Source organism: Lates calcarifer, linkage group LG6, assembly GCF_001640805.2.
Source record: "Lates calcarifer isolate ASB-BC8 linkage group LG6, TLL_Latcal_v3, whole genome shotgun sequence".
Taxonomy (NCBI): domain Eukaryota; kingdom Metazoa; phylum Chordata; class Actinopteri; family Centropomidae; genus Lates; species Lates calcarifer.
In genome coordinates, this window is record NC_066838.1 from 25,088,978 (window position 1) to 25,116,201 (window position 27,224).

General features: G+C 39.8%; 1 protein-coding gene across 2 annotated transcripts in view; it reads right to left on the bottom strand.

Moving 5' to 3' along the window:
* Window positions 1-596: 596 nt before the first annotated feature.
* Window positions 597-27,224, bottom strand: part of oprl1 (opiate receptor-like 1) — an 81,100-nt gene continuing 54,472 nt past the window's right edge. For both annotated transcript variants that reach the window (XM_051071455.1, XM_051071456.1), the window contains 4 exons: window positions 23,967-24,054; window positions 23,236-23,418; window positions 22,519-22,609; window positions 597-2,500 (listed from right to left, as the gene is read on the bottom strand). In XM_051071455.1, coding sequence (XP_050927412.1) covers window positions 1,953-2,500; window positions 22,519-22,609; window positions 23,236-23,418; window positions 23,967-24,054 — 910 coding nt within the window. In that variant the 3' untranslated portion in view covers window positions 597-1,952. The remainder of the gene's footprint in view (window positions 2,501-22,518; window positions 22,610-23,235; window positions 23,419-23,966; window positions 24,055-27,224) is intronic.

A 27,224-nucleotide genomic window follows, 5' to 3' on the forward strand; every position in this document is an offset into this window, starting at 1 on the left:
GATAATAAGCTGCTTGCAGGCTGCATGACAACCTGTGGGCTCGTTTTTTAACAAGAGGACAGTCTCTATTTTGACACTGTTTGGCATGTTTGGGGAAATGATGTGTTTCTTTATATTAATTCTTACACGTGTTGACCTGAAAAGTTCTACAAGAGATGTTGGGTTTGATGGCACAATCACAGACATTTCTTCCAGCTAAGAGGACCAAATTCATGACCAGTAATCACTTCACTGTCATCTGACAAATTACAGGGTTCAGGTGTATTGTAAGGTGTTCTATGTTCCCTAAGTGCTTGAAGCAAACAGCTTTAATGAGCCCATTGTTTTTGCCCAGGTCATGTTAAATGATTTGTTAACAACAAACTTTTGAAGTCCTAACTGCAAATTTGATACAGGTAGATCTACCTGTGGATACAGGCTAATTGACATTTCATGTGTGGAACCACCACAAACAGGCACTGTCAAAACAACAAGAAGAAAAGCATTAATACCCCTGCTGGGCTTTGACCCAAAACTGAATCCCTTGTTGAGTGTTTGTGTTTCTTTGATTTTACAATCTCACCAGACGCCCCCCCACCCCCCACCCCAAACTCCCCACAGATGAGCATAAAAAGTTTTCAAAAATCACAAAAACGCTAAGAAACTTGTTTTACGACAGGATTCCTTAGGCTTATTTTGCTTCAGGACACGTTGAGAAATGTTGCTTCTATGAGAAATAACATTCATGTGACCCATTCTGGGTCCATAGACACAGTTTAAGAAGTATTGTTCAAGAGTAGCTTGTTGCACATTGTTATTCTTCCTTATGCCACCTATTGTTTTTTTAGATATTACATCCAACTTCCTGACAACACTCTCAAATATCACATTACATTTTATATGCCCATTTAGTCCTGATAAGGGCTCAGCAGCATATTGTCATTACGAATTGTTTTTACATTGACCCATACAGGACCCATCACGATGAAGACCCAACACTGAGATCAGTATGGGCCACAGGGTCTTTTGTCCACAGCTTCGAACCAAGTTCTTAGGACTGAAACATCAATTGGTGAAGATAGAATAAACTGTAGTGAAAGTGTTTATCAACCATTTCACACCTCCAGAAAACTTTACTCCTCCTTACTTCTTCCTTGGCAAGTCTTCAGTCCATGGTCCACCAGACGGCCACAATCCATTCTTCCAATGTTGTTAATATTCTTTCTACAAGCACAAAAGTAGTGCGTGGTGGTTTCAGAGATTTGGTATCAGCAGCTCCTTCAGTTAATCCCCTGCTGTTTGTAAGTTCTCTCCAAATATCTAGCTCAAACTCCTGCCTTCTCATAACCAAGTTAGGCATCTTTCTAAAGCTGCAGCAAACTGGGTATCAGCCTCAGTTGGCAGAGCTAGAGGGTGCTGATTTGGAGCTGCAATAAATGTCAAATAATGTTTTCACCTGTTTTGTGTTTACATCCACCTCAAAAAAGGTGGATGTCAACATGTGGATGAAACGCTGCCACTGAATCCTGAAGCAAGTCTTAAAGTTTCCCTAAAGTCTGTAGCTCATTTCCACAACATCTTACCACCTCAGTGAAGTTAGGCCATAGCTGTTCCGAGATCCAGGATCCAGAATGGTTTGAGCTACTTCCATATCTGGCACTATCTCATACCTAAAAGTCTACCACCCTTCCTACCCAGTCTTTCAACATAACCCACTTCCTTCCACCCACATAAGCTCCCTACGGGTCCTATGTTTGTCATCCCCATCCTTATTCCTAAATTCTTTTCCTTTCAATCCCGTCCTCCTCATCTCCCTCCCCCCCGCCCCAGGCCAGTCTTCTAGTTGGGGGACGGGAGGGCTCGTGCCGCTAGAGAGCTGTGATCTGAGTTAATTCTGTGTTGGAGTTCCCTGTACCCTGGATGTCTCTCCTTTGTGGGGGATCTACCCCCACCAAGGGGAGTTCCACGCCTAGTCATGCTGGATTAGGCGTTCCTCCCCCAGGCCCCCCACCATCTCCGGCCTTGCAGCTGTACGCTGCTGCTACCTCCCTGGCAATGCTCCTCATCCTGCCTGATTGTTGGGTGTCGAGGCGGAAAGGTGATGGGTGGCAGAACTCGCGGAAGCAGCGCTTGAAGTTCTCATCCAGGAAGGCATAGAGCACAGGATTCAAGCTGCTGTTGACATAGCCCAGTGCGATGCAGAAGTGCATCAGGACCAGTGTGAACAAGCTACTCAGGTTGAAGCCCAGTGACTGAGCCAGGACCATGATCTGGATGGGTGTCCAACAGACGACGAATGCTGCCACCACCACCAAGACCATCCTGGTGATACGACGCAAGTTACGGTCTTTTTCCTTGGAGCCTGAGAGGATGCGAACACTGCGCAAGCGCTTGACCATCAAGCTGTAGCAGATGCTGATAATAGCCACGGGAATAAGGAAGGAGAAGAGGAAGACGCAGGTGCCGAATACAGGATCCCAGTGACTCCTAGGTTCAGGTAAAACCACGATGCACTCAACGCCTATATGCATTCAAAAAGAAGAAGACAGGAAGAAAATAAAAGAAAAAGTTAATTATATATCTTGAAATATTGTAAGTGGGGACCGCAAAAGTGGTTAGAGAGAAGCCCAGTACAGCAATACAGTAGATCCAGGATGTATTAGCCTGGAGCTGCTTCTTGAGCAACAACCACCGGGAGCAATGACTGCAGCTTAAATGACTTCAATGACTACATCTTAAAAGTCCTGTCCTTAAGGGATCTAAGTTTGAGTTCTATTGTATCTCTATAATGAGCAAAGCCCTGGTGACTCTTGGATGAATTGGCATCTTGGTAGCTACAGTATCAAATTAAAACACAGTTCTTTTTTCACTACTGACAAAGAGGTAGTGCACAGAGAGAAAATGGATATAAATTTTCTAATGTGACTTAAGTGCATTTCCAAAAATAAACCTTTAGCATTATCACATTATGCAATTAAACTGGGATAAAACCTACTCTGTATATTACAGGGTACAATGTGGATGATATCTGAATACTGATGTATTTATTAAAAATGCAAATTACAAATGCAGATTAGGCAGTGATACTAATAATAGAAGACAGGCACAGAGAATTGAGGACAGAGGAAAACCAATGTCTGCATCTATAGTTGGAACATGATGACAAAGGTACAAAGGAGACAAAGTTTGAAAGGATGAGTGAACAATGACAGGGGAGTCAGTTTTCACAGGGAGACTGGTTTAATCAGTTGATTCATAAGATAGTCAGCAGCTAAAGGAGGAGGGGGACTGGATGGGAGAAAGAAGACAGGAAGATAAATGTGTCTGGACCTATAGAGAGATAAGTAGTGACACGTAAAATAAAAGACAGTGAATAATGACTTGGGAGTTTTAGTGGGAGCAAGTGGTCAGGTTTTTCATTAAAAAGTAAAGGGGCAAAAATTGTGCAGAGGAGATACATCTACAAACATCATAATAATTTAAAATATAACATGTTAAAACAGTAAGACTTTGAGAAAGAGGATGCATCTGCACCTACAGGATATACTGATATACTGAGTTATGAGTAGGACCAACAGCCTTGGTGAATGATGACAGGAGAGTAGTTTTTACAATATTTGTTCACAAACACACCTGCGCTTTCAGCTTAAATCACAACAGAGAACAGCATCTCAGTCCTCCTGATAGGACCTCATTTGCCCAAATGAAAGTCAGGTGCTGGGTCTGGACACTGGAGGAAAATCCTCTTAACATGCAGGAAACAATGAATCACAAAATGAAGAGAAAATGCAAAACTGACTAAACAGCAGTGGGCGACAGCTTAAAAACAAACAGTGATACTGTGTGCTTCCAGCCAATAAGATGATTTATTGCAGATCCAAGAGGTGCAGTGTTTTCTGATGAGCTGGTAAGATTTCTAAGAAATGATGACTGTTAAAAATATACCTATTCCCTTATCCCATAGACAGTTTCTATCTATTCTATTCTATAGGAGGCTCAGACAAAAAAAGAGGAGGAAAAATAAATGGTAAATCTTAAAGGGAGTGAGTACATTTATAGAGCTTCATACACTGTATGTGTTTTATAGCATGTAGCAGACACAATGACAGGGCAATACTATATAATAATAACATGCCAACATGTTTTCCATGATCACCATCTTAGCATGTTAGCATGTTAACATTTGCAAATTAGCACAAACTACAGCTGAGGCTGATGGGAATGTCATTAGTTCTGAAGGGATTTAGTCATTAAAAAAAAAGAACTGAACAAACTGAAAAGTCAACCGAAAGTTGTAAGATTCATCCTCTGAGGATCATGAATGCAAACCATGTCATAGTTATTGAGACCTTTCAGTTTGGATCAAAGTAGTGGAGCAACCAACTTTGCCATACCTATAGTCATGCTCAAAAGTCTTGATCAAAATCATGATCAAATATTTTCATTTGCCTTCACGATACAGTCAAATCTGCTGCATTTATGGCTTTGAAATAGAATTTAAGGATTTTACTGTGGTATGGCTTGAGAAGATTCAATCAAAATTGTGTTGTCAGAATAGCATGAATGTCAAATTTAGCACACAGCTGTTTCACTGCAGCTCTTCCTGAAAACCTGACATTTAAACTTAAAAGGTATAAAGTATTGAATTGCCTACAGCAGCAGTTTAATACTTTCTTGCATAGTCAGCCTGGTGAAACAACAGCACGGTCTGAGCCTGATAGAGCACAAAGATGGATGAGAAGAAGAGAAAATCTCCTGTACATACTAATTTTCTGACATCCCATTTGTCAAAGGTCCAAACAACGGCTGATTACAGTTTAGAGGTGATCTAGTTCTGTGATTTCTGCCATTAGATAGATTTCATGTTTTAACCATAACTCTGAAGAGAGCGGAGATTAAAGATTGGATTTTTTAAAATCCTGAGGCTGTTTGCAAGGCCAAGAAATCAGTCTGACTTAAAGTTAAAGTGACAGCACTGAAGCTTTTAAGTGTAGCAGGGTGCGGGAGAACACTTCAGCTATGAAGAGGTTTGCACTCTGTGCCTTCTAGTTAGTCTGATTAAAATAATTATACTGCATGAACAAGTGTGTGTTTAATGAATTAGTGAAATTTTACAACCCCTCCAGAGCACCACTTCAAAAAAAAAATTATTGCTTGTTTTGTCCTTGTATTTAGAAAAGGGACATCACTTAAACAAGAGCATTAGAGACATAATTTGCTACTTTAAAACCTTTATCTTTGACAATTGAATCCATATTTTTGGAATATTAAATGATAAATCAGGCGGTATTTTTAGGTTATTTTTTCTCCTCCAAAGTCACAAACTTTATGATGTAGTGCTTCTGGCTATAGAAGAGACGTAATGCAGTGTTTTTATTTTGAATTAAAGCCTTAAACTGTGTTTGCTCCAAGATAAGGCAGCAGCACGCGCATGCACACACACACACACACACATACTGCAGAATAAACTGCATAAATAGTCACAATAAAGCCAGATCAAACAAATAGGAATAGGGACTGTTGAAAGAAAAAGTTGATCTATTATTCCATTTGGTGGATGCTTTTATCAAATGCATCTCGCTGGGCCATGAGTGCACACAATTTATAGTGTGTGGGTGTCCCCAGTAAAAATGGAAGCCGTAGCCTCGGCTCCATTACTGCCACACTCCAGCCATTGATCAAAAACACAGTAAAAGTCTGTGTGAAAGGACAGGAATAGTAATAACCTGCTTGATAGGGTTGTGCGAAGTTTATGCGTTTTATAAAAATTGCTGTAGATGGCTCTCTGTTGCCTGAGGGAGAAAGTGGTAGAAATGAAGCACCAGGTATGTTTTAAACCTAGAGGAAAACACCACCAACAAATATGATAACAGTATTGATCCCTGTAGGGAAATAATCCCTCTTCATGGAGGGTCAGAGGGCAAATGGATCAGCAACCATACATGCTGCAAGAGGTGAGAATCTAAGAAGTTGGTATGTAATGAACGTTAAAGCCTTATGGGATCGCTAACACGACTGTACATGATTCTATCACTTCTGGCTTCATTTCATCTTCCTCATCTCACCTGTCGTCATGTTCAGGAAACTGCTTCCTCTCTGTCTCTTCCCCTCTATTTTTCAAACAGAACATTTCTGACAGTGAACCTTGTGGACATTTCGATTTATTATATATATGATTTCATTCTCATTCTGCTCAGAGACAGACTGTGACAGCTCATCAGTACAATGATACCACGAAACTCAGATGTCAATGACTGCAGCTTCAGCTGCTAAAAGGAATGTCAGTCTACACACACAGGAAAATATGAAGGTGTTTCAAATTTTCACTTTGCTGCCTGCTCTGGTCAAATTCCCAACTGTATTTGTCTGGCTTCAAACAGCTACATTATATCACACAGCAACAACCATCCCACTGCAGCACAATCTGCATCACATAAAGGAAGTAAACATGCTTTCATTTCATTAAAGTAGGAGTCATGGCACAAGAATTCCTGGCTCCTCACCTACTGGCACATGGGAAAGGGAAAATATCTGAAAATTTCAATGCTCCAGCAACACTTCAGTCAGTGGCCGTCATCAAGGTCATCATACACATTACACATTTAAATCTCTGTGGATTATACAGTCATGTTAACACAAAGACATTTACCCCTAATAATCTCTCATAAAAACAGGTTTTCTTTTGCAATTTCTGATAAAATTTAAAAGATAGTTCATGGAAATGTGTAAATTGAATTAGATTAACTACATGTATTATAGTTAAAGGTGATGTTGTACTCCACCTTATATTGAGAGGTGTGTCTAACTTTATTGTCCTCCCTTTTTTAATTTCATTTTCAAATTAATTTCACCAGTACATGATATTTGCTCATGCTTCTCCACTGCTGTAAATACAAACACACACACTCCATACATGTTTTATTTTGATGGGAAATAAAATAATTCCTTTGATTCAATTCTCTGCAGAGGTCTCTTCATATAGGGCAGTTTTTATAGTTTACCCAGACTGCCTGCTGCATTAATGCACACACATTCCCACACATAAAACAGACACTGACATGTACATTCATGAAAATATGTTGATGTGTGTCGACTGTAGACATGCACTTTTCAGTATTTTGACAGGAGACACAAAATACGTCAGCTTTTGTCTCTCTGAGGATATGTGTGATAGGTGGAAATCTCAGAGATGGGATGGTGTTGCGGCTCCATTAAAGCATTTTGCTGCACAACGAAAGGTCAAGCAGCAATCACTCGATAGCTGTTAGCAGCAATCACTCAATGGCTGTTTCGAAATATCTCATCTTTTGAAATGTCAATGGATGACTTTTGCTTCTGTCTGTTCCGATACAAAACAGTATTGTCATATTTTAAATCATGCAGTGAAACAGTATTGGTAATTAGCTAAGATTAACCTTCATTAATTCAAAGCTTAATGTCAAAAGAAATTGCATCATCTTGTTGGAAGATGCAAATTGTGATAATGTTTTGTTGATACAACAGACTTTTAACTCATAGCTATGCTTAGTTGAGGCTTTTTAAAAAAATCAGTTTTAAGATTTTTATCAATTTTTGAGCCACAGTTATTTATAATAACTGTGCATGTGTTGTATGCTTATAATTAGGGAAACATTATGGTCATGGAAAATTGTTAGGTTATGTTTAAGGTGAAGCAACTAAACACTCAGGTAATGTTATGGAAAGACTGTGGCTGTGGTTAATCAAAAAGCAAATGCTAATTGCAGGTTTATGACAGGATGCAAACTTCAGTCTCCTGCATGGAGGTCAGACGTGTTACATTCCCATCCATCTGACTTTAACACCTTCACTTTGGCAATATAAAACACTCACTACTTCTTGAATGTTGACGCTGGAGTGCTAATAGTGCCAATAAACCTGCCCTTGCCTCAGGTTCTGTTCAAGGATGTCCATGCATGATGGTGGAGCTAATCATTTATGGGAGAAGAAAATTTTTAAGAAGGACATACTGAACATAAAAATGGACCCAGTCCAATGACTTTATGTCTAATGGTAGGCCACCTGCTCTGTCATACTGAAGAACTTTTTGGTTCAGTTCTTCTGATGAAGTAACAAACTCTATATGTTGCTTCTTTTCACTTTCATATCTGCATGTTTTTCTTTCATCCTTGTTTTCTTCATTTCTCTTGTTATTTTTTTCTTAACTATCCAGTGTTTGGTTTGTAATCCTTGATGTTTGTTTCTTTTCCACTTTCTTTGTCTCTCTACATTATTCTACCCATACTTTCCTTCTTGCTGTCATATATATCACAGACTGTGTGTCCCATCCTGGTTTCTATTTCACAGCTGATGATTCTCCACCTCTGCTTTCATTCCTCTCATTTATCACTTCTTTCCCCCCTATTGCGTTTTGCCTACTACTTTCTTTTTCTTTTCCTGCAGCTTGGATCGTCTGTTATTCTCTCACTCTCACTGCTCTTCTCTTTGTTTCATTTCAATTCCTTGATTTTGCTCTCTATTACTTTCCTCACCTCTGATTCAGAGCTATTATTTTCTCTTTTTGTTCATTTTGCCCAGTGTCTTATCTTTTGATCCCCAATTTTGTTTTCTTCTGCCTATCACTTTATTCTCTTTTCTTTTCCTCCTGTTCTTCACAGTCACTCAACATCCTTCCTTCCTATTCATTCTCCTCTTTTTGACCTCACTTGTCCAGTCTTTATCTCCTCTGTTGGTCACTGCTCTTCTTAATAATTTTCTCTTCCTTCCTTCACCTTTATTCTCACAAGAAAATAAATGTGTTCATTACACTTCCTTTTCTCCAACTTTCATTTCTTGTTTTCTCCTCTCTCTCACTGCTAATCTCCTCTGCCTCCCCCCTCTTCCATTTTCAATCAGGGCAAAACAGCATTCTTCTCTTTCTTTTTTCTCCTCTCTTTCACCTTTCCTCACTTTCTTACTTATTATTACATTCTTTTCTTTTTTCTCCTCCCCCAACAACTTCCATTTTCTATCTGAGGTCTGAAAAGCTGTGGTCTTGCAGTGATTGGATCCTGTTTGCCTCCCACCTGAACACATGAAAGCTTGTTACCTTCTTTAAACAGCCGCCTCACTAGCTGCTGACGCACAATATCCAGATGTCACTATATATATATATATATATATATATATATATATATATATATATATATATATATATATATTTACTGAGTGAGAAATGATAAAACCATACCCTTCACCATAGTTCATTAATGTCAATTCAATTACTGTTATATTTAATTGCATGGGTTACTGATAAAGCAATGATATGTAAAATTTAATTATGTCTCATATCATTACATTGCTTTGTGAATGATAATACTTATCAACCTTTTAAATACAAAGCACTTTAAGTAGAAGGCAACACCAGAGGGCTGGTTTAAAACTGTGGCCCTATCAGCTGTTTACATATCTTATTCAGGGACAAATGTCAGCACACACATACAGCTTGTCAATCGGCTTCTGTCTTCTCCTTATCACTGTAAATTCTGTCTTTGGTTTAAAAAGATGACGGCATCTTTGGGCTCTGGGAATGTGATGTGGGCATTTGTCACTGAACATTTTATAGACAATTAATAATGGCTTAATTTGAAAACAGTCTACAGCTACACTGGTGGCTCTGTGAGGCTGAATTTAGGCATGGTGGTGATTTAGGCTAAATGCTAACGTCAGTGTGCAAACATGATCATAGTGACAATAGTAACATAGCTGATCTTTAGCAGGTAATGTTTACAGTGGTCACCATCATAATTTAGTGTGTTAGCATGCTAACATTTGCTAATTAGCACTAAAACTTCCGCTGTTTTACAGGTATTTGTAAGTATTTGACACTAGATGAAAAATCAGGGGATCACCAAATTCATTAGGATTCAGCCTCTGGGAACCATGAACATCTTAAATCAACACTGTCATCCCCACAGCCATGCAGCTGTGAGGTTAAAAAGTAAATGTTATCATTTTGTGCTCTGGGAACTTGTGTTGGAGCCTTGTTATTTTGTGGACATCTTATAAAACTACAAATAATAAAAAATAACCCCAGTAGCAGCTCTGGTTAGTTGAGGGGGGAATTGCTGCATGCTATGTCGACGACCTTGCAGGACAATGGAGAATTTACACTTTTTACCAGTCTTCAACTTGCTGTGGGAGCCCAGTACAATCACAGTTTGCTACACTGTTCAGCTTCCACTCAACAGTATTTTCTGGGCCACATAACATTGTTTCATTATTTATTGCGGTCTGGTTTGTTTTGCCATTACTTCACCGATTTTCTCAGACAGGTATTTAAACTTTGTACCTTTCCTCTTTATTTCTGTGTTCCCCACTTGGTTTCTCCTGCTCTTTCCTGTGGCTGAAAAGGACACAAGATATTCAGGCTTAAAGCAGTTGTTGCTGAATTTATTATTCAGTCAGAGTACACTGAAAGTTTGCAGGGGCAAATTAAAAAAAAGGCTGAGCTAGGTTTATACATATGCTGTATTTGCCCTTGTTTACCTGCGCTTGCATAAAAATCTTGCAGCTCAGAAGCTCAGTACACTTGCATGCTGTCTCAACTCAGAGATCAGCAATTCATCCTCGTTTGAATAGTTAACCACAAAGACAGACTCATTTAAGACATTTTCTGCCACACCAGCTCTCTGCTCATTGTACATGTCTCTATAGGTATTAGGACTGGCTGCATGAACAGTGATTCTCTGTCACTGTAAGAACTTTGATACTGGTTCAGATTATATTTTCATTTGCTACTCAAAATTGCAGCTTTGCAGCCTTGTTGGAAGTTTGACTTCTTTGAGTGCTTCCTACTCTACTGTCAAGTTTGACAGCACTGACACTGACAACCAATGACAAGCTTAATCAACACTTTTTAAAAGTAACTTTAACTGGACGGAATGAGGAAAATTGGAATAATATTGAAATAGTGATATGGACTGCCTTCTTCAGCCTATGGAGGGTTGAGATCATACTGTGCAGATCATGGGGCCTTAATGAAGTCAGTCATTGTGGTGGATGCCTCTCTCTTGTGGACATTAAGAATACATTCTGCCTCAGGGCTTTTCCCCCCTTAAAAGAGTAAAATATGCTGCAAAGGAAAATAAAACCTGTCATCAGCTGTCACAGTTTACTCCTCTTTCTCCTGTCAGTGAGCTTGTGCACAGGAACTGTTTGGTTTTGAGGGGCTGAAAAGGTTGAAAGTCGCCAGTTTAGGCTTTAAGTTTCAGACTCATACTTCTTTACCTGCTGCTGCCTGAAGCTGACAAACTGACTGTGGCAGCCACAGACTTATATAACCTGTTCAAATGTGTGTGAGTTAAGTGGCAGTACATGAGGTGGTTTTGTGCTGTATATGACATATGCATGTTTACAGCTCATCTCACACTGTTGCTTCAGGCAAAACATAAGGGAAAAAAGATCACATGCATGACTGTCAGAAGGCTATGAGTGTGTGTGTGTGTGTGTGTCTGGGTGCTTAAAGACATCTCAACATGTAGGCATGTGTGTGTAGGTTTATTCCATGTGTGTATCCTCTATACATGTCCCTGGGCACATCTGCTTTCTCTGTGTGTGCATGCGTCTGTGTGTGTCTATCCTGAGGGCCATACAGCAGTTGTCATCAAAGTTACATTGGGCTGTGTCAGCAGGGGAGGGGGCACATACACACATTATAAAAGGGTTTTTCACTGTCTTTTGTTACAGTATTCTTCCACCACACTTTATGGCTGGGTTATTTAGTTATTTTCTTTTCACTGTTTTTCATTGTGCAGCAGATAAACTGAACACTGAACTAAGAGACATCTGATCTGTTCTTTATTCTCCATTATGTAGAGTTATGTACAGAGAAAGTATTTTAGCAACAACTCGTGAACTACTGCTTCAAAAATCTTGTGCGTATGCAACTGAGAAGGAAATGGCAGAAAAGGCTCTTTGACGGGTCAACCAGAGAGTCTACTGCAATTAATTAAGTACATGAGCATCAGGATGAAATCACTGTAGGTGCATCTGTGTAAATGGTGAATGAACTGCACTTACATACTGCTTTTCTAGTCATGTTGACCAGTCAGAGCACTTTACACTGCAGGTCACATTCATAAAACTTGTTCTATACACGAAGTGCTCTAACACACACCCATTCACACACCAATGATACATCAGGGGCAGTTTCGGGGTTTAGTATCTTGCCCAGGGATACTTTAGCACATGGACTGGAGGAGCCCAGGGTCAAACTAATGACCTTCTGATTGGTGGACGATCCGCTCTACCTCCTGAGCCACAGGAATGTGGATATGACTGGATGTAACTAGTTGTCTGCTCACAGCAAAGCTCATGAATGAGGCATTTTCATATCATCCTTCAGGGCTGTGGTGGGCTGGAGACTATCCCAGCTAATGTCAAGAGGTGGAGTACACCTTGTACAGGTGCTCAGTGATTCATAGGGATGACACAACTGATGCAATTTGGAGTCACCAGCTAACATAACCTGTTTGTCCTTGCACTGCGGGGGGAAACTGGAGCATCTGGAAATAACCTGTACAGACACAGGAACAAGCACAACCCAGAACCTTGTTGTTGTGAGGACACAGTGCTAACTACTACACCATCAAGCTGCCCAGGAAGATCAACACCATTACAAACAATTTATGTCAAGCCTTTGCTGTATGTCTTGGTGTGTTAGTGCCACCTACAGATCAGTGGAACAGTGTAAAATATGATGGTGTGGACAGTAAGTAGAAAAGATATCATATGTATATCATTAATATTCATTTTGTTTTCTTGGTACTTTAACGTACTGCTGAGAAACAGCAGTGATCATTGTACTGAAAATTAAATACAGGAACACTAAAAACTAAACAAGCATCTGACCCAGAGGTAAGTGTAATAAAAAGCACACTGGCAGCCCTGATATAAGGACACAATATCTTGCCAGCACAGAGTGATAATATAGTGCTGGTAAACAAAATAAAACAGGAGGTAAATATAGAAACAGGAGTGATTTATTACATAGCTTTGGTGGAAGTACTGTATGTGCTCTATTGAGACAATCTGCTGTAAGCTAATACTGAAAAGGACTGACCTTGGCTTTCTAAAACCTGCTGATGCTCTGATGGTCCCGAGAGCCCAGCAATTGGTCCTGTTGTTTATGTGTGTATGTGTGCAAATCATAATGGGGATGACATATAGGATCATACTTTGTTGGAATAATGTTTCTCTGAATAAAAACAGTTGCATCTGAAACCAAGACACAGGGCTGAAGCATCACATTAAAACTTATGAGTATCATCATCAAACCAAAGTAATGATATGTGACACATCACCTCATTATACTGTGCGTATCACTGCTTTTACAATAACTAGCTTGTAAAAGATATACTAAGCCATCATAGATGATGAGGCATGACAACATTAATTATGCATTGTTACTATAATGCCACTGTATCTCATTCATTAAAGTTTACATACTGTAGCTTGGAGGATGTAGAAATTACAGCAAAGGCAAAACACAAGGGAACGGACTTTGACGTGTAATCTCAAACCAGTGCAACACTCAGAACGCTGCTAGCGTTTGTTCCTCCACTTCATTATATAAAGAGCAAAAATCCTTTATAATCCTTGACTTAACATAAATAAATAAGTGTTTACATAATGAACAGTGAAAATAATGAATACACTGTAACACAGAAGCTTTCAGCCTTTTCTTATCTAATGTCCAGTATTACAGTGGTATGGTTGGTAAACTGCATCACTGGCAAACATCAGCAAAAACACTTTTGTTGCATCCAGCGTGAATGTTAAATGAAACTTTCTACTATATATATATGGCAGCACAGTAAGGTTATGTCTAGGAAAAGACTTATAGTAAGAACCCCTTTAAACACTTATTAAGACATGTAAAAATACTCTGCCTTGAATGATCATTTCTCTGATATGGTTTTACAACAACAACAAAAAACCCTTAAAATGTCCTTAAAATCTACTCCTCCTCTCTCACTGAAGTGGGTCTGTGGAGGCATGCTGGAGCAGTGATTAGCACCTCACAGCGCAAAGGTTCAGGGTTTGACTCTGCTGTTCTCCCTGTGCCTACGTGGGTTTTCTCCAAGTACTCAGGCTTCCTCCCACAGTCCAAAGACATGCAGTTTAGGTTAACTGGTAACTCTAGATTGCCTGTATAAATGGTTGTTTGTCTGTATTTGTCAGCCCTGCCATGGACTGCTGACACATCCAGGGTGTACCCCTCCTCTTGCCCAACGCCTGCTGAGATCGGCTTCAGCCCTCCTGCACCTCTTAAAAGGATAAGTGCTATACTAATGGATGGATGGATTTGCACATCTTGAACTCCCATTCAAGTTGAGAACAGAAAAACTTCCAACCTGCCAGTGTCAAACACTGTTCAGACAGTACAGTGCACAATGATGTTAAAACATTCAAGTGCAGTACTGCTGTCAAGAAAAGTGGACCTGAAAACTTTAAATGTAAGCAAACGCAAAGTTCAATGCTGCTCCTACATTTTTTTTTAAGGTCTAACCCCAGTGTTGTTGTCAGTGCCTGCATACTGCAGCACTAACACACATCTCTGCAGCAGTAGACACGCTGCTAGGAAACACACTTTGCTATGAGTCTTTTGGATGGATTAGTCAGAGCAACTATTAGTGACAGCAGGGTGGCTGCTGATTATAGCCTCCTTCCTGCCACTGTGTCCTTGGGCAAGGCTTTTGACCCCAATTACTGAGAGCGGCGTGCCATGACTTTCCCTGCAGCTGTCAGGTTATAAAGCCTCTCTGTCCGTTCTCTGTTTGTTCAGAGGAGAAAGGAAGAGGAGCAGAGAGGAGAGCAACACCAGTGGAGTAGAATGAACCTATATTAGCCCTGAATGTCAATTTGTTGTACAGCTAGCAGTCACATAAGAACACTGATGATAAACAAACAGCTGCAGGACATGGCCAGCAAACTGTAATTACATGAGGAGTAGAGCAGAAGAGGAAGGAAAAAGAAAGAAGATGATAGGGGAGAAAAACATGGATGGAAGGAAGAGACTTACATAGAGTGAAAGTGGAAGATATGAAGAGAGGAGAGAATAAGCAGAGAGGTGTGGCAAGGGGAAGAGGATAACTGATGACTGAGATGTGAGAGAAATGAATGAGGTAAGAACTAAACACCGAAATTAAATCCAAATAAAATAAAAATGAAATGTGCATGAAAATGAGATGCAAATGAAATGAATGAAAAATGAACGAGGTAAGAATTAAAGAGAGGAACGAAAGTCAGTTGACACAAATGAAATGTTCTATATTAAGTAAAAGGGAGGAGAGTGAAATGAAAACAAGAAAGGTGTGAATGAAATAAATGTAGATGGAAACAGGAGGAGATGAAATTAGGATTAAATTGATAAATTGTGACTGAAAAGACAATGACGTAGAAGAAATGTGAATGAAATTATGACTCCTGAAATGAAAAGAAGACTGAAAAAGGGCAGAGATAGAAGAGGACAAACTAGAGACTGAGATTAGAATGAATGAGATGAGAATGACCTGTATACAATAAACAAGATGAGAGTACAATGAGAATGTAATTGAATGAGATGTAAGCTAAATTAAGAAGAAAGGAATGAAATGAAAAGAAAGAATGAGAGATTAATGATATAGCAGGAAGAAGCTGAGGAGAAAACAAGTAGAAAACAGAAAAGAGACATGAGCAGTAGAAAAAGCAGACTCAGAGAGAACTCAGAGTGCAGATGTAGCTCAGCTGTAGAGTAGACTAATAAAAATGATTATAGGATTAGGCTGTAGCTGCAGGCTGAGACTGGATCAATATCTAACCACTAGGCCTCCTGTTCCCCTGCTAGCTACAACATATTACTCGATTTAACTACAAAATAGCCTGATAATAACTGAGCGATGTGTGGGCATGTGTATGGAAAATCACTGACTGTTTCAGTGATTTTCTATGCTTAGTATTAAAATAAATATCAAAACCATAAATGATGGTTCTCCCTCGCTGTGCCTCACCAGTCTATTTTCAGATTCTTTTTATATGCAGTAATTCTCAAAACAACAAAGATAACACAATGACAGGGGGTCCAAATAATTATTAGGACAAAAGCTGGAGATAAAATTGGGATTTGATAAGAGGTCACCAACAGATCTGGGAACAGCAAGAAGAGCTTCCAGAAGTTCTCAGGGCCTGGATCAGGCTCAGAGAAGGAAATCAATTCACAGGTATAAGTAAGAGATGCTTTAAAAACCAGTGGCAAAATCAACTGTAAAATTGACAGGCACCCAGTGAAGGGCAGAAAAGGTTGGAGTAATAACATGTCTTCTCTTGGGATGTGTTGGCAGTCTGGCAGCAGCTTTCTGCACTAGCTGCTGTTAGAAGGCATATTTCTGGCTGGGGCAAGAAGGAAGCTAGTTTGTAGTGATAACACCTGGAGTGGAAAAAAAAAACATTAATGACTTTCTCCAGGTCAGTGGATGAAAGAAAAGAGCTGATCTCTGTGATGTGAAATTCTGCTCTATATGCTACCAAAGACCAAAGAGGCTCTGTAGTCAGTGGCACTGGAGGGAGAAATTAGAGTGTGTGCTATCAAGATTCAAAATTGAAGTTGAGGAGGTTTTTGTCCATTGAGCAAAAGGAGACACATAAACGAATAATAAAGAGCCCAAGATAGGACCCAGGATTTGACAAATATGAGCTAAATAAATCCATCTGTTTTTGCATAAAAGTGATTAACTTGTTGTATGTATATATATGCTTTAATATCAGGTCAGGTTTTGCTTATACTGAATATCTCCACCCTCTTCTTCTACAAAATGTGTCCAGTATTAGAGTAAATGTAAAACAGTGCTGAGAGATGACAGACAGGAAAGTACTGTCAGGGTCAGCAGTAAATGTGGCTGCAGGCTGACAGTGGACCTGCTGTCCTCCCAGCTGCCTGCTAGCTGGCACACCTGGTCTGGTTCAGGTGAACTGACTCGTAGCAGCTTAAGGTCTGCATGCAGAGTTGCTGACACACAGGGGACAGAGCAGGAGAGGGCAGAGCTGCAACTGGAGACGTTACCACAGACACTGATTCCAGCCTTACCGATGTTTTCTAGTCTGCAGGTGTTCTATAGACTGATATTCAGACTGAATGGCCAGTTATTTGGAGTAAACAAAAAGACTCAAGTTGCTCTTTCTATTAGAAAAACTGGGAATCAAAGTCTCTTCAGGTCACCTGTCTACTGCCAGGACAGCAAAGCAAAGACAAAGCAACATTTATTTATGTAGCACATTTCATTCCAGGGAAGATTCAATGTGCTTCAAGATAAAAACAAAACATATACACATGCTAAATATACGTATGTGTGTCATCCAATGAAATCCTCCTTTACTCTGTCACCCTACTTCCTCCTTTACACCCATGATAACTGATACGGCTGCTAGAGGTCGTCTGACTATAAAATGTAAACATGGGTTGTAGACAGTGAGAGGAAAAGACAGGCAGGTGGATTTCTAAGGTTGGTGTTCATGATGAAATTATTCTGCTTTAATATCTGGGGGAGGATGTTCTGACATGTGATCCCAAGTCAAACAGCTCTAACACCCGAGGAAAAGATTTGTTCAAGAATGATTTGTTTAATACATTACAAACAAAAGTCTTCAGTCTGAAATTAAAGTACACTTTAAAATATCTGTTTCCAAATTTTCCACCTGTTTATGAGGTTTATCTCACAGGAGACTGTGAAGGTATACAGTAACACTGTAATACCACGCCAATGACACATTCAATGACATTCTCTAGCTGCTGAAAAGGCTTCAGCTGTAGCCTGAAAGCTCAGTATTCTTTATAAACTCAACCTCATATACTTTATGCTTTCAATGAATATTAACTAAATAATACATAAATAATAACAGCTATAAATAATAACAATATTTTACAGAAGATCATCTATATTCTTAATGTGTCCATTAGAAGACAGCATGCGTCACTTCAGCACTGACCTGCTTCACATTTCTGCTTAAATGAAATTTAAATATTAATGAACCTAAATTTGGTACAACCTCCCACACAGAGGAAAAGAAGAGCACAGGTGATAATGTTGCCCGAAATAAGCAACTGGCAGGTCCTTGACAAGAACATAATAGACATATTAAAAATATTACAGCATTTTCAGAGTGAGAGAATATCTATATATGAAGCCTGACTGAGAGCAAAATGCCCTGCTAGTGACCACAAGAGGCTCAGTGAACAAACAACATGGCAATCAATCAACCTTAGAGATTATATTTATATACAACTACACTGCAGCAGCAAATATGTCTTATAGCTCACTAATGTGACAACAGTGGATTCTGAAAGCGGTGGTAGGGTTGGATGGTGAGTGTACACAGTGCATGACTGTCACACCAGAGAGCGAGGTTCCCATCCAGAGTCCTGTCTGTGGCTGGTTTCTGCAAACATTACACTGATGGAATTAACTCAATTAATTAACAACCTATCCTTATTACGTTAATAAAAAACGTAATGGAGTCATAATTGCTGTTGCAGTTTAGTTGTACAGAAACATAATATATAGGAGACAGGGTTGATATCACAGTGGGGCTAAAAATAATAATGAAAATGGTTCAATCCTGGGAATCAAAAATGCAGCTTTTAATTTTGAGGCTTACATCAATGGGCCCCAAGCCTGGGGTCAATAACAGGTCGATGAATTGAGGAGGTTGAAGATGTATAGAAAATAAAAAAATCTAAATTCTGCAACACAAAAACATATTTCTTCAGGTATGTAAAAATAATTCAAATAATCAGTCTGATAATCTACAGGTGACAGCTACATCAACAAAAACCCATGTTGTTTTAATGTAAGAGAATGAATTATGATCGTTTAGTCTTTACAACAACAGCAACATAAATTACAACATTAACCTTGTCCTCTCCTTTCTAACTTTAGCTACACAAGTAATAAACAGTAAAATCACTCTGTCATAACACAAATGAGTAAGCTAGCCTACCAGGATGTGTGTTAAAACCACAGTTTTTGTTCCATAACGGACTAGAGGCCAGAAATGTCATTTTATAAACCAAAAATCTCAGCAGCTGCTAAAGAAATGTTGAGTCATCAGTATTGATGAACAGCCCTGTTTACCTGCTGATGACATATTATGGCTTTTGGTTTGTATTAACCTCATGTATTGTCCCTTTAAGGTCAGATGAAATTCTGTGTGCACCTGTTCACACAGAAACTGAGCAGAATTCTTTGAATGTTTTTGGCCTTTTTAGGAGAAGAGCTGCCATCTGTGAGCTGTAAACTCCCAACAGCAAGTTTGTCATGATATCCAAGGCTGCCAGCACGATCAGATCTCACACACACACACACACACACAGTCCCATCATCACTCTCACACAACCGTATAAGGCAAATGTACTGCTCTGAAATACACGCACACACAGCTTAATGTGTGCAGAGCAGAATCCGTTCCACAGCAAGACTTTTCCATTAATATTAAGCTATAATTCTGTGTATGTGTGTGCTGTAAACTGTATGAATGCCTGAGCCAGATGATATATGGCTACAAACACACACTCACAGTGTATAAAGATGGAGGACCCAGCTGGATCCACTCAGCAGAAACTGATAAGCAGCTATAAGAAGAGAAACGAAATGAGTCTATTTCAAACTGAGAATGAAGCTGCCGTTATCCATCAGGTGTTATCAGGTATCAGAGAGACTGAGATGAACAGAGAGAGAGAGGGAGAGAGAAAGAGACTGTGATAAAGAGTAAAACTTTCCAACAGTTAGGCACTTCTGTAAACTTTGGTGAGAATACAGCAGCTGTCCTGGACTTCAAACACACTGTCGCCCTTTTCATACAGGGAGTATGTAGCACTGCTCGCTTCATCTGTGTTTAAGCAATGATTCTTTGTCATTCGCTTTAGCTTTACTCAGACATGATGAGGGCCTCGCTGCTCTCAAAGTATTTGGTGTGGTCAGTTGTAAAGTAATGCCATGGAAGAAGAGAGTTTTCTAAAGGGAGAATAATATTCCTGGTTCTCTCTCAGGCTCCATCAGTGATGGGTTAAAACAACGATTTTGCCATTGAAGTCATAAATGTCATAAATGTGAGGGTCACTTGGCCTCTCCTCTCACTGTAAATCCCCTAATAAATTTCCACATTGATGGTCTCTTTATTAGGTGTATTTACTATTTATTAGAGCCAGTTTTATAATGCCACATATTGCACAGCATAAAATGACAGCACATTAAGTTGGCATTTTACTCATCTTTGCTCATTTAGATCATCTCTTGATTTTTTAATTAATGAAAGCTGAGAACATGATGAGGGAGTGCTTTCTGATTATTATTGTGACTCACGCTGTGAGAGGAAAAATCATTTTTCTCAATTTATCTGAAGTGATGAATCTCCTCAACTTAAATTTGGCTCATTCACAGTTTTTACAAGTTTATTCATTTATTTTTTGTGCATAAAGCATCTATCTATCTGTTCACACCTGACTGATATCTCATTAAATTACATGGAGTTCAGTGGTATATTCTGGGAGGGAGGCCTGATCTTCAGGTGATGCTCTCTAAAATGAGGTGTTTCTCCTGGTAGCAGCTTGTGTTGAGGAAGAAGAGAAGGCAATAAATCATCAGATAAATGAGCAGTAGATATCAAATATGGAAAGTTATAGCTCCATCTTGTACATGACAGAAACAGTGGGATTTTATGACTCCATTCACCCACGAGTAACGTCAGACCAGTTTAAACTGTGGATTTACAGGTACAGTGCATTCAGAATCAAAGGATGGATACAGAGTCACTCGACATCACTGAAATATTAAAACCTGGAGGCCACTTGAGGCAAATTATTTATAGTATAATTAAATACTGACATAATATTGTTCCTGGCCATTTGTAAGTTTTACAAGAGCCCAAGCCCTAATTTGAACTTTTGTGGGATACATTAGTGCAGGAGTGTCTGCCAAGAACTCACTGTTTGAATCCCATTCAAGGCTGGGCTCAGTGTGGGTTAGAAACTGGAGTAGTTATAGTTTGAAAGCACCTGGTTGAAAATTTTGATTGTGTTTGTGGACATATCTGATAGATTTAACAGATGAGCAGTGGACAGCAGTAACACTGTGATGCATCAGTGAATTAAAAAAGAAGAGTGTGTTTGATGTGTGGGTGGAAATGTCAGTGTCTTTGTTCCTTATTTTTCATGCTCATTGTAAATTAATGCTTTGCAAAGTCCTGTTTAACGGATTGTGGCTCTGCATCATTTGTATAATGATTCCTTTGAAACTGAGTTACCATAATTATGGCTTTCTGCTGATTGAATCCAGTTGCATTGAATTCATTTGTATTTTCCGCAGTTAATCTCAGTCATGCATATTTATGGTGTAAATGATGAGTGTTAGTAATTCAAACATTATGTGTTTCTGTGGGGTTATTACATTTAAAAACATTCAGGCAACTTATCTGTCATTAAGCTCACATTATATAAATTGGACACAGTCACACAAGTCATTTAGGTTTTAATAATCAAAACATATCAGGTAGTGACTCAAGCTGTTATCTCACTGGTCTATTAACATGACTTCTGCTGATTGCTTTGTGTTCGACAGCAGAGTTCAAGCATTAGAAATCGTTCTATTTTGGTAGATCTAAACATGTACCTGCTGGGTGCAGGTTCATAATGTCAAGCATCATGCAGAGTATTGTGTCAATTCACAGGCAGCTGGTTTTGACATTTTTTGCACTTGTCTGATGTAAAGAGAAATAAAGAGCAAAAGGGGCACTGCACAATAGCAGTCAGATGCTGTGCAGTAAAAGCTATAAAACTGGCACAGCAACAACATTTGTACACGGCTTCACTCACATCAGGCCTCCTGGAGCAACCTCTTGAAATACAGCTTAAATCTTTTTTTCCCCCAACTGCTTTTCATAGCAGCAGATATAAAAAATATATCCGTAAAACCTGTTTTGTGTGTTACACAACTTTGCATAGTTTTGCATATTAATTAGACATTTAAATTCATAGTATCACATTCACAGGTGTAAGTAGGTATGGTGAGACTGTGCGGTAGCTTCACAGAGTTCGTTGGACTTTGTGGCTTGGTTTTTGTCCAGTGCAGTGCATTGTGGGACCTGTATTCCAGTGTGTGTGTTTCTGAACTGTGTCCAATCAGTTCAATTTACCACAGGTGGACTCTAATGATCTCAGGGATAATTAAAGCGGATGCACCTGACCACAATGTGGAGTGCCACACCAAAGGGTCTGAGTACTTTTGTAAATGAGAGATTTTTGTTTTTGAATTTTTATAAAATAGCAAATGTTTCTAAAAACATATTTTCACTTTGGTCTTATGGGTTATTGAGTGTAGCTTGATGGAAAACAGTGGCAATTTTATCCATTTACAATTAAATCTACACCATGAAGTGTGCGGAAAGTGGTCTGAATACTTACTGAAGCCACTGTAAATGCTGTCAGGAGGTTTGTTTCATATGCATATGTACGTATATATGTAGGTGAGTGTGTGTGTGTTAATTTCTTACTGTTATGCTCTTGTTCTTCCTCTACATTTCCCATCACCATGGCCGGAACACCAAAGGCCGATGCCAAAACCCACACACAGATGTTCACCACCTGAAGACATGATGATTATACAGTGTGATGTATTGTCATTTAAAAACCCTTATGTCTACAAATCTGAAATGACTAGTGGCATGACACCTACAGTATATGCAGTGCGTCAGCATTCAAAGTCACATGTACAATAGTAAAAAACCCAACAGAACCTAGTGTAGTTTGTTTTCTTTTCACCTCGCTTCATCAGTGTGAATGGAACACAGCATTTCAAACTTCTATTTTTCAGCCTCCACTGACTCAAATTCCATCACTTGAGGCAATTTATCATCTCAGTTTAGAGCCAAAAATATTTCACACAAGTTTATCACATATGCAGTACCTGTGCTGATGTGTAAAATCAGTTAAAGTAAAAACAAAAAGCGTTTGCTAGTCGTATTACACAGAGTTCTGCAGGTACTGCAGAGTAGCAGGAGTAACGATGCCTGTATCTTTATCAGTTTGCCACATGACACAGCACACACAACGTCACTTTAAAGGGTTGATAACATGACATCCCATGACAAAAGTGTCTGAAGTGAGCTGAAGTGCCTGCTGACATCTGATCTGATGGTTTCAGGGAGAATACAGGAGGTGTGAAGGTTCTGAAAAGGTGAATATCTCACTTTGAAATGAAATGCTCTTACCTTGGCCTTGTGAGGAGTCCTCATGTCCAGGGCTTTGACAGGGTGGCAGACGGCCACGTATCTGTCCATACTCATCACTGTCAGGGTGAAGGTGCTGGTGAACATGTTGTAGTAATCGATTGACACCACCGCCTTGCACAAAGCGTTCCCAAACGGCCAGAAGCCCAGGAACACGTCGGTGCCCTGGATACATCCAGAAATCAGAGAATGAACATAGAAATAGAGCTGGAGGCTGTGCAGAGAGCTCCATCTCCGCTGAAATATGACTCTGGACAGTTAATTAGTCAATGAAGTGGAAACAGATCAGTGCAGTGGAGCACAGAACCATTAACACCTCATAACCAACTAGTGACAGATATAGTCCATATAATGTTCAGTAGCTGGGAGGAGAGCAAAGCATGAAGTCAGTTCAGAGTGCAGTCAGAGTGCAGAGGACTGATGAGTTTGAGTCAGTGTTGTATGTAAACAGCACATTCAAAACCAACACATTCAATAAGCTGTTTCACAGAGACAGATAAGCAAATAAATCTCTTAAAGTCACTGTGTCATAAGTTTAGAAAACAGTGATGTATGTTCAGTGTGTGAAGTGTTTAATCCACCCTATACAGATACAATACAACGTCACCTGATTTAATCCTTCACTCTCGTCATAATTACTTAACGGGCTGAAACAACTGATGCTACAGTATCATTCTCTATACAGTTTTATTGTATATGTGATAAACTCCTACCTGGAAAGGTAAAGTAGCCAGGAACAAAGAATCAGCCAGGGCCAGGTTAAAGATGTAGATGTTAGTGGCTGTTTTCATCTTAGTGTATCTGAGGAGAGAGGAGGCAGAGAGACACACAAGCTCAGTGAAATGAGAAAACACGAGGACAGGAAGCTCATTTTACTGTAGGTCACACACACCTTTAACACCTTAATCAAGAGTCTGCAGCCAATTCAGGATTTAATCCAGTCTGCATAACAAACACAGATACTGTGGCTGCAGGTGCATGAGACTATTAAAATGCACAGAGTGTCTTTGTGAGGTCCCGCTGCTAAAACTGCTGGTTATAATGAGATTTGGACGCTTTTATCCAAAGCACCTTGCAGTAGCAGGAGTGAGGAGATTGCTGACATCGGTGGTGACAGTGGGAATCAAACCCCAAACCAGGCAGTGCTAATGCCTTGAGGTTAATAAAGACTACAGCCTGAGGTGCTCTTGTCACTGCATGGAGACTAATGAATGAAAACGCACTAATGAATCAGCTTTTCTCTGTCTTTACTTTAAAGCTTTGTCCAAAGCGAGGCACTGGAGGAACATCCGTCTCGAGGCCAATAAAATCAAAAGGGTTCATCGTCTGTGAAACAAGAATGTTCTCAGCAAATTCCATGAGCAAAAGGACTATGAGATATCATATGCTGAGCTGATATTTTGGTTTGGTTGATTTTGACACTACAAGAGAGACTGGGGATGTGTCCCCTCTGCTGGGCCTCTGTGCTGTGTCCTCAGTTCCTCCTGGTCCTGGTCAGGTGTGGACTCAGCAGCAGCCTGATTTGACCTTGTGGTTTGATATTTAGTTTGCTTGTCCTGTTCCCAAGGTTTATTTGCCAGTTATCTGTTCAGGTCTGGTGGTCTAGTGTCTGGTTTGCCTTGAGGGGGTTCCCCTTATTTTGATTTCATCTCACCGGCCTGTCTCTCAACTTGCATGTTTTTTTTGTTTTGTTGGTTTGTTTTGGTCGATACTTTATACTTTGATGTTTTTGGGTCAAACACAGACCGATCACAAATAAATAAAGTGTTCACTTTCAGTCCTCAGACTCTGTTGATATATATTTTTGACCTGAGGTCGTAGCAGTGAAAAATACAAGGATTCATTGTCTGGAGCTCACACATACACACAAAAAACTGAGTGTGAATCTTAAAAATAATGATTTAAATAAAAAAAGAAAAATCAAGAACCATGTTCATCAAGACATTAATTAGTCACTTATTATTTGAGTGTGTGTTGGGTGTGTCCACTGCAGATTTTCCCTCTTTGGCTTGAGAGCAAACTGAGGGTTTTTCTGCTTCAGCTGCCCTGGATAAAACTTTATAAAAACGCATTGCAGTCAAATGTTTCTGTCTCCCCCCTTCTCACCCCCCCTCCCCCTCCTACCCCCCTCATTCAGTTTAGCCTCGAGCTCTTTTTCACTCTCCCGTTTTTTCCTCAACACATCCCCTTCTTTCTTTCTCCCTTTCTCTCCATCTCTTCCTCTGCCTCCTCCTCATGTCCTCTTTTCCCCCAATCTCCAATTTTAGATGACGTTCACTGTTCACCCCCCCATCCCCCCTTTTTAGGTCTATCATCTATTCCCTTGCATCTCAACATCTGTGTCTTTCAGTCTTTTATCCTTTCATCCCTCTCATTACCTTCTTCTGACTTTTACTTCTCTGTATCTTTTCCCCTCTTCACTTGTTATCTGTCTCCACGCCCTCAGCTCTTTCCGACTCATCCTTCCTGCCTTGGTCTGAATTATATCTGCAGGTTTTCAGAGGCTGAATTTATGATGTTTTCAGGACTTTTTAATCAAATCTGATCTGTCTCTTAACGACCAAAACACAGAGACAGCTGCAAATGAACACAGTACTGAGGGACGTCGTATTCCACTGTGAAACCAAAAGCATGTTTTTCATACTTTTCATACTGTAAAAGCAGGCAGCCATGGATTTTAGGTCATTTCACTCTGAAAGTCAACTTGCAGCGACAAGAACCTTGAGTGAAACTCATCACTCATCAGTAGATCATGTTTGACTTTTAAAGTTACATTATGCAGTTGCGAGCAGAAACTGTCCTTGACACTGTGTTCAAGAAACCTTTACTAACTGAGGCATGACTTGCTTTTTAATTCCAAATCACAGTAAATTTAAAATAACATGGAAAAACTCGACAAAACAGTTCTATAGATGTACAGATGTTTTTACATTATACTCCCTGCATCCTGAGTCAACTGTTCACGTCTGTGAAAATAATACTTAAAACTTTTCAGATGTCTTTTTTTAAAGAACTTTTTCAGATGTCTGTGGAGATTCTCAGTCATCCAGGTCATGGTAATCCAGTGAAGATAACTGAAGGATAAGTTCAGAACTGAAGAAGGCTCCTGGAGGACAGGTGAAACGTCCTCAACTATCTAAAACCAAATCCAGTTGCCCTCCGTTCAACCCTTCTTGGATAACTTTGTCAGACTTTTTAAGTCTTCATCAGCTCTTCTCTGTCTTTCTGCTTCCTTCACCCATCATTCTCCTTGGCCTTTTAACTCTTACTCTCCATCACATCCATCTTTCCTATCTTTCCTCTACCCTCCTCCTTCTCTGCAGGTTCCCACCCATGCCTCCCCTCTTCATCCCATCCACACTTTTACCTCAGCTCTTTTCCTCCTCCTCTCTAACGATCCATTCTCCCAGCACCTTAAATCCTCCCTCCCTAACTTTTTGATACAGCTCCCCTCAGTCTCTCACTCTGCTCTTCCCTCTTTCACTCAATTCCTATCTTCTTTTCCACGTACTCCCCTCTTTCTCTCCATCTAGTTCTTCTTCTTCTTAGTTCCCACCTCTTATCTATATCTTTCTAAATCTCCTCCATACCTCCTTTCTTTCTCTGCCATCTTGCCCTCCTCCTCCTCTCTCTCTTACATTCCTCCCCTCCCTCTCCCTGTGCACCAAACACTTGCAGGCAGGCCGAGAGTCTTCAGAGAGAATATTTCATGGCTGTTCAGCTATCCTCCCCTCTTTACATCAGGGACTGAGTCGACCTAACCAAACCCTCTATCTCTGTCTTTCTCTATCCTCCAGAACATCTTGTCTTCTCTCCATAAGTCTCTGTGGGTCTCTGTTGTCTTCTGGCCTTCTGTCTCTCTGGCTCAAACACAATCTCTCTTTTGCCCTCCATCTCTATTCAGAACGCCTCCCGATACTCAGCCCTGTTCTCTACACTATTTCATTTTCTCTTTCACTCTCTCTGTCATT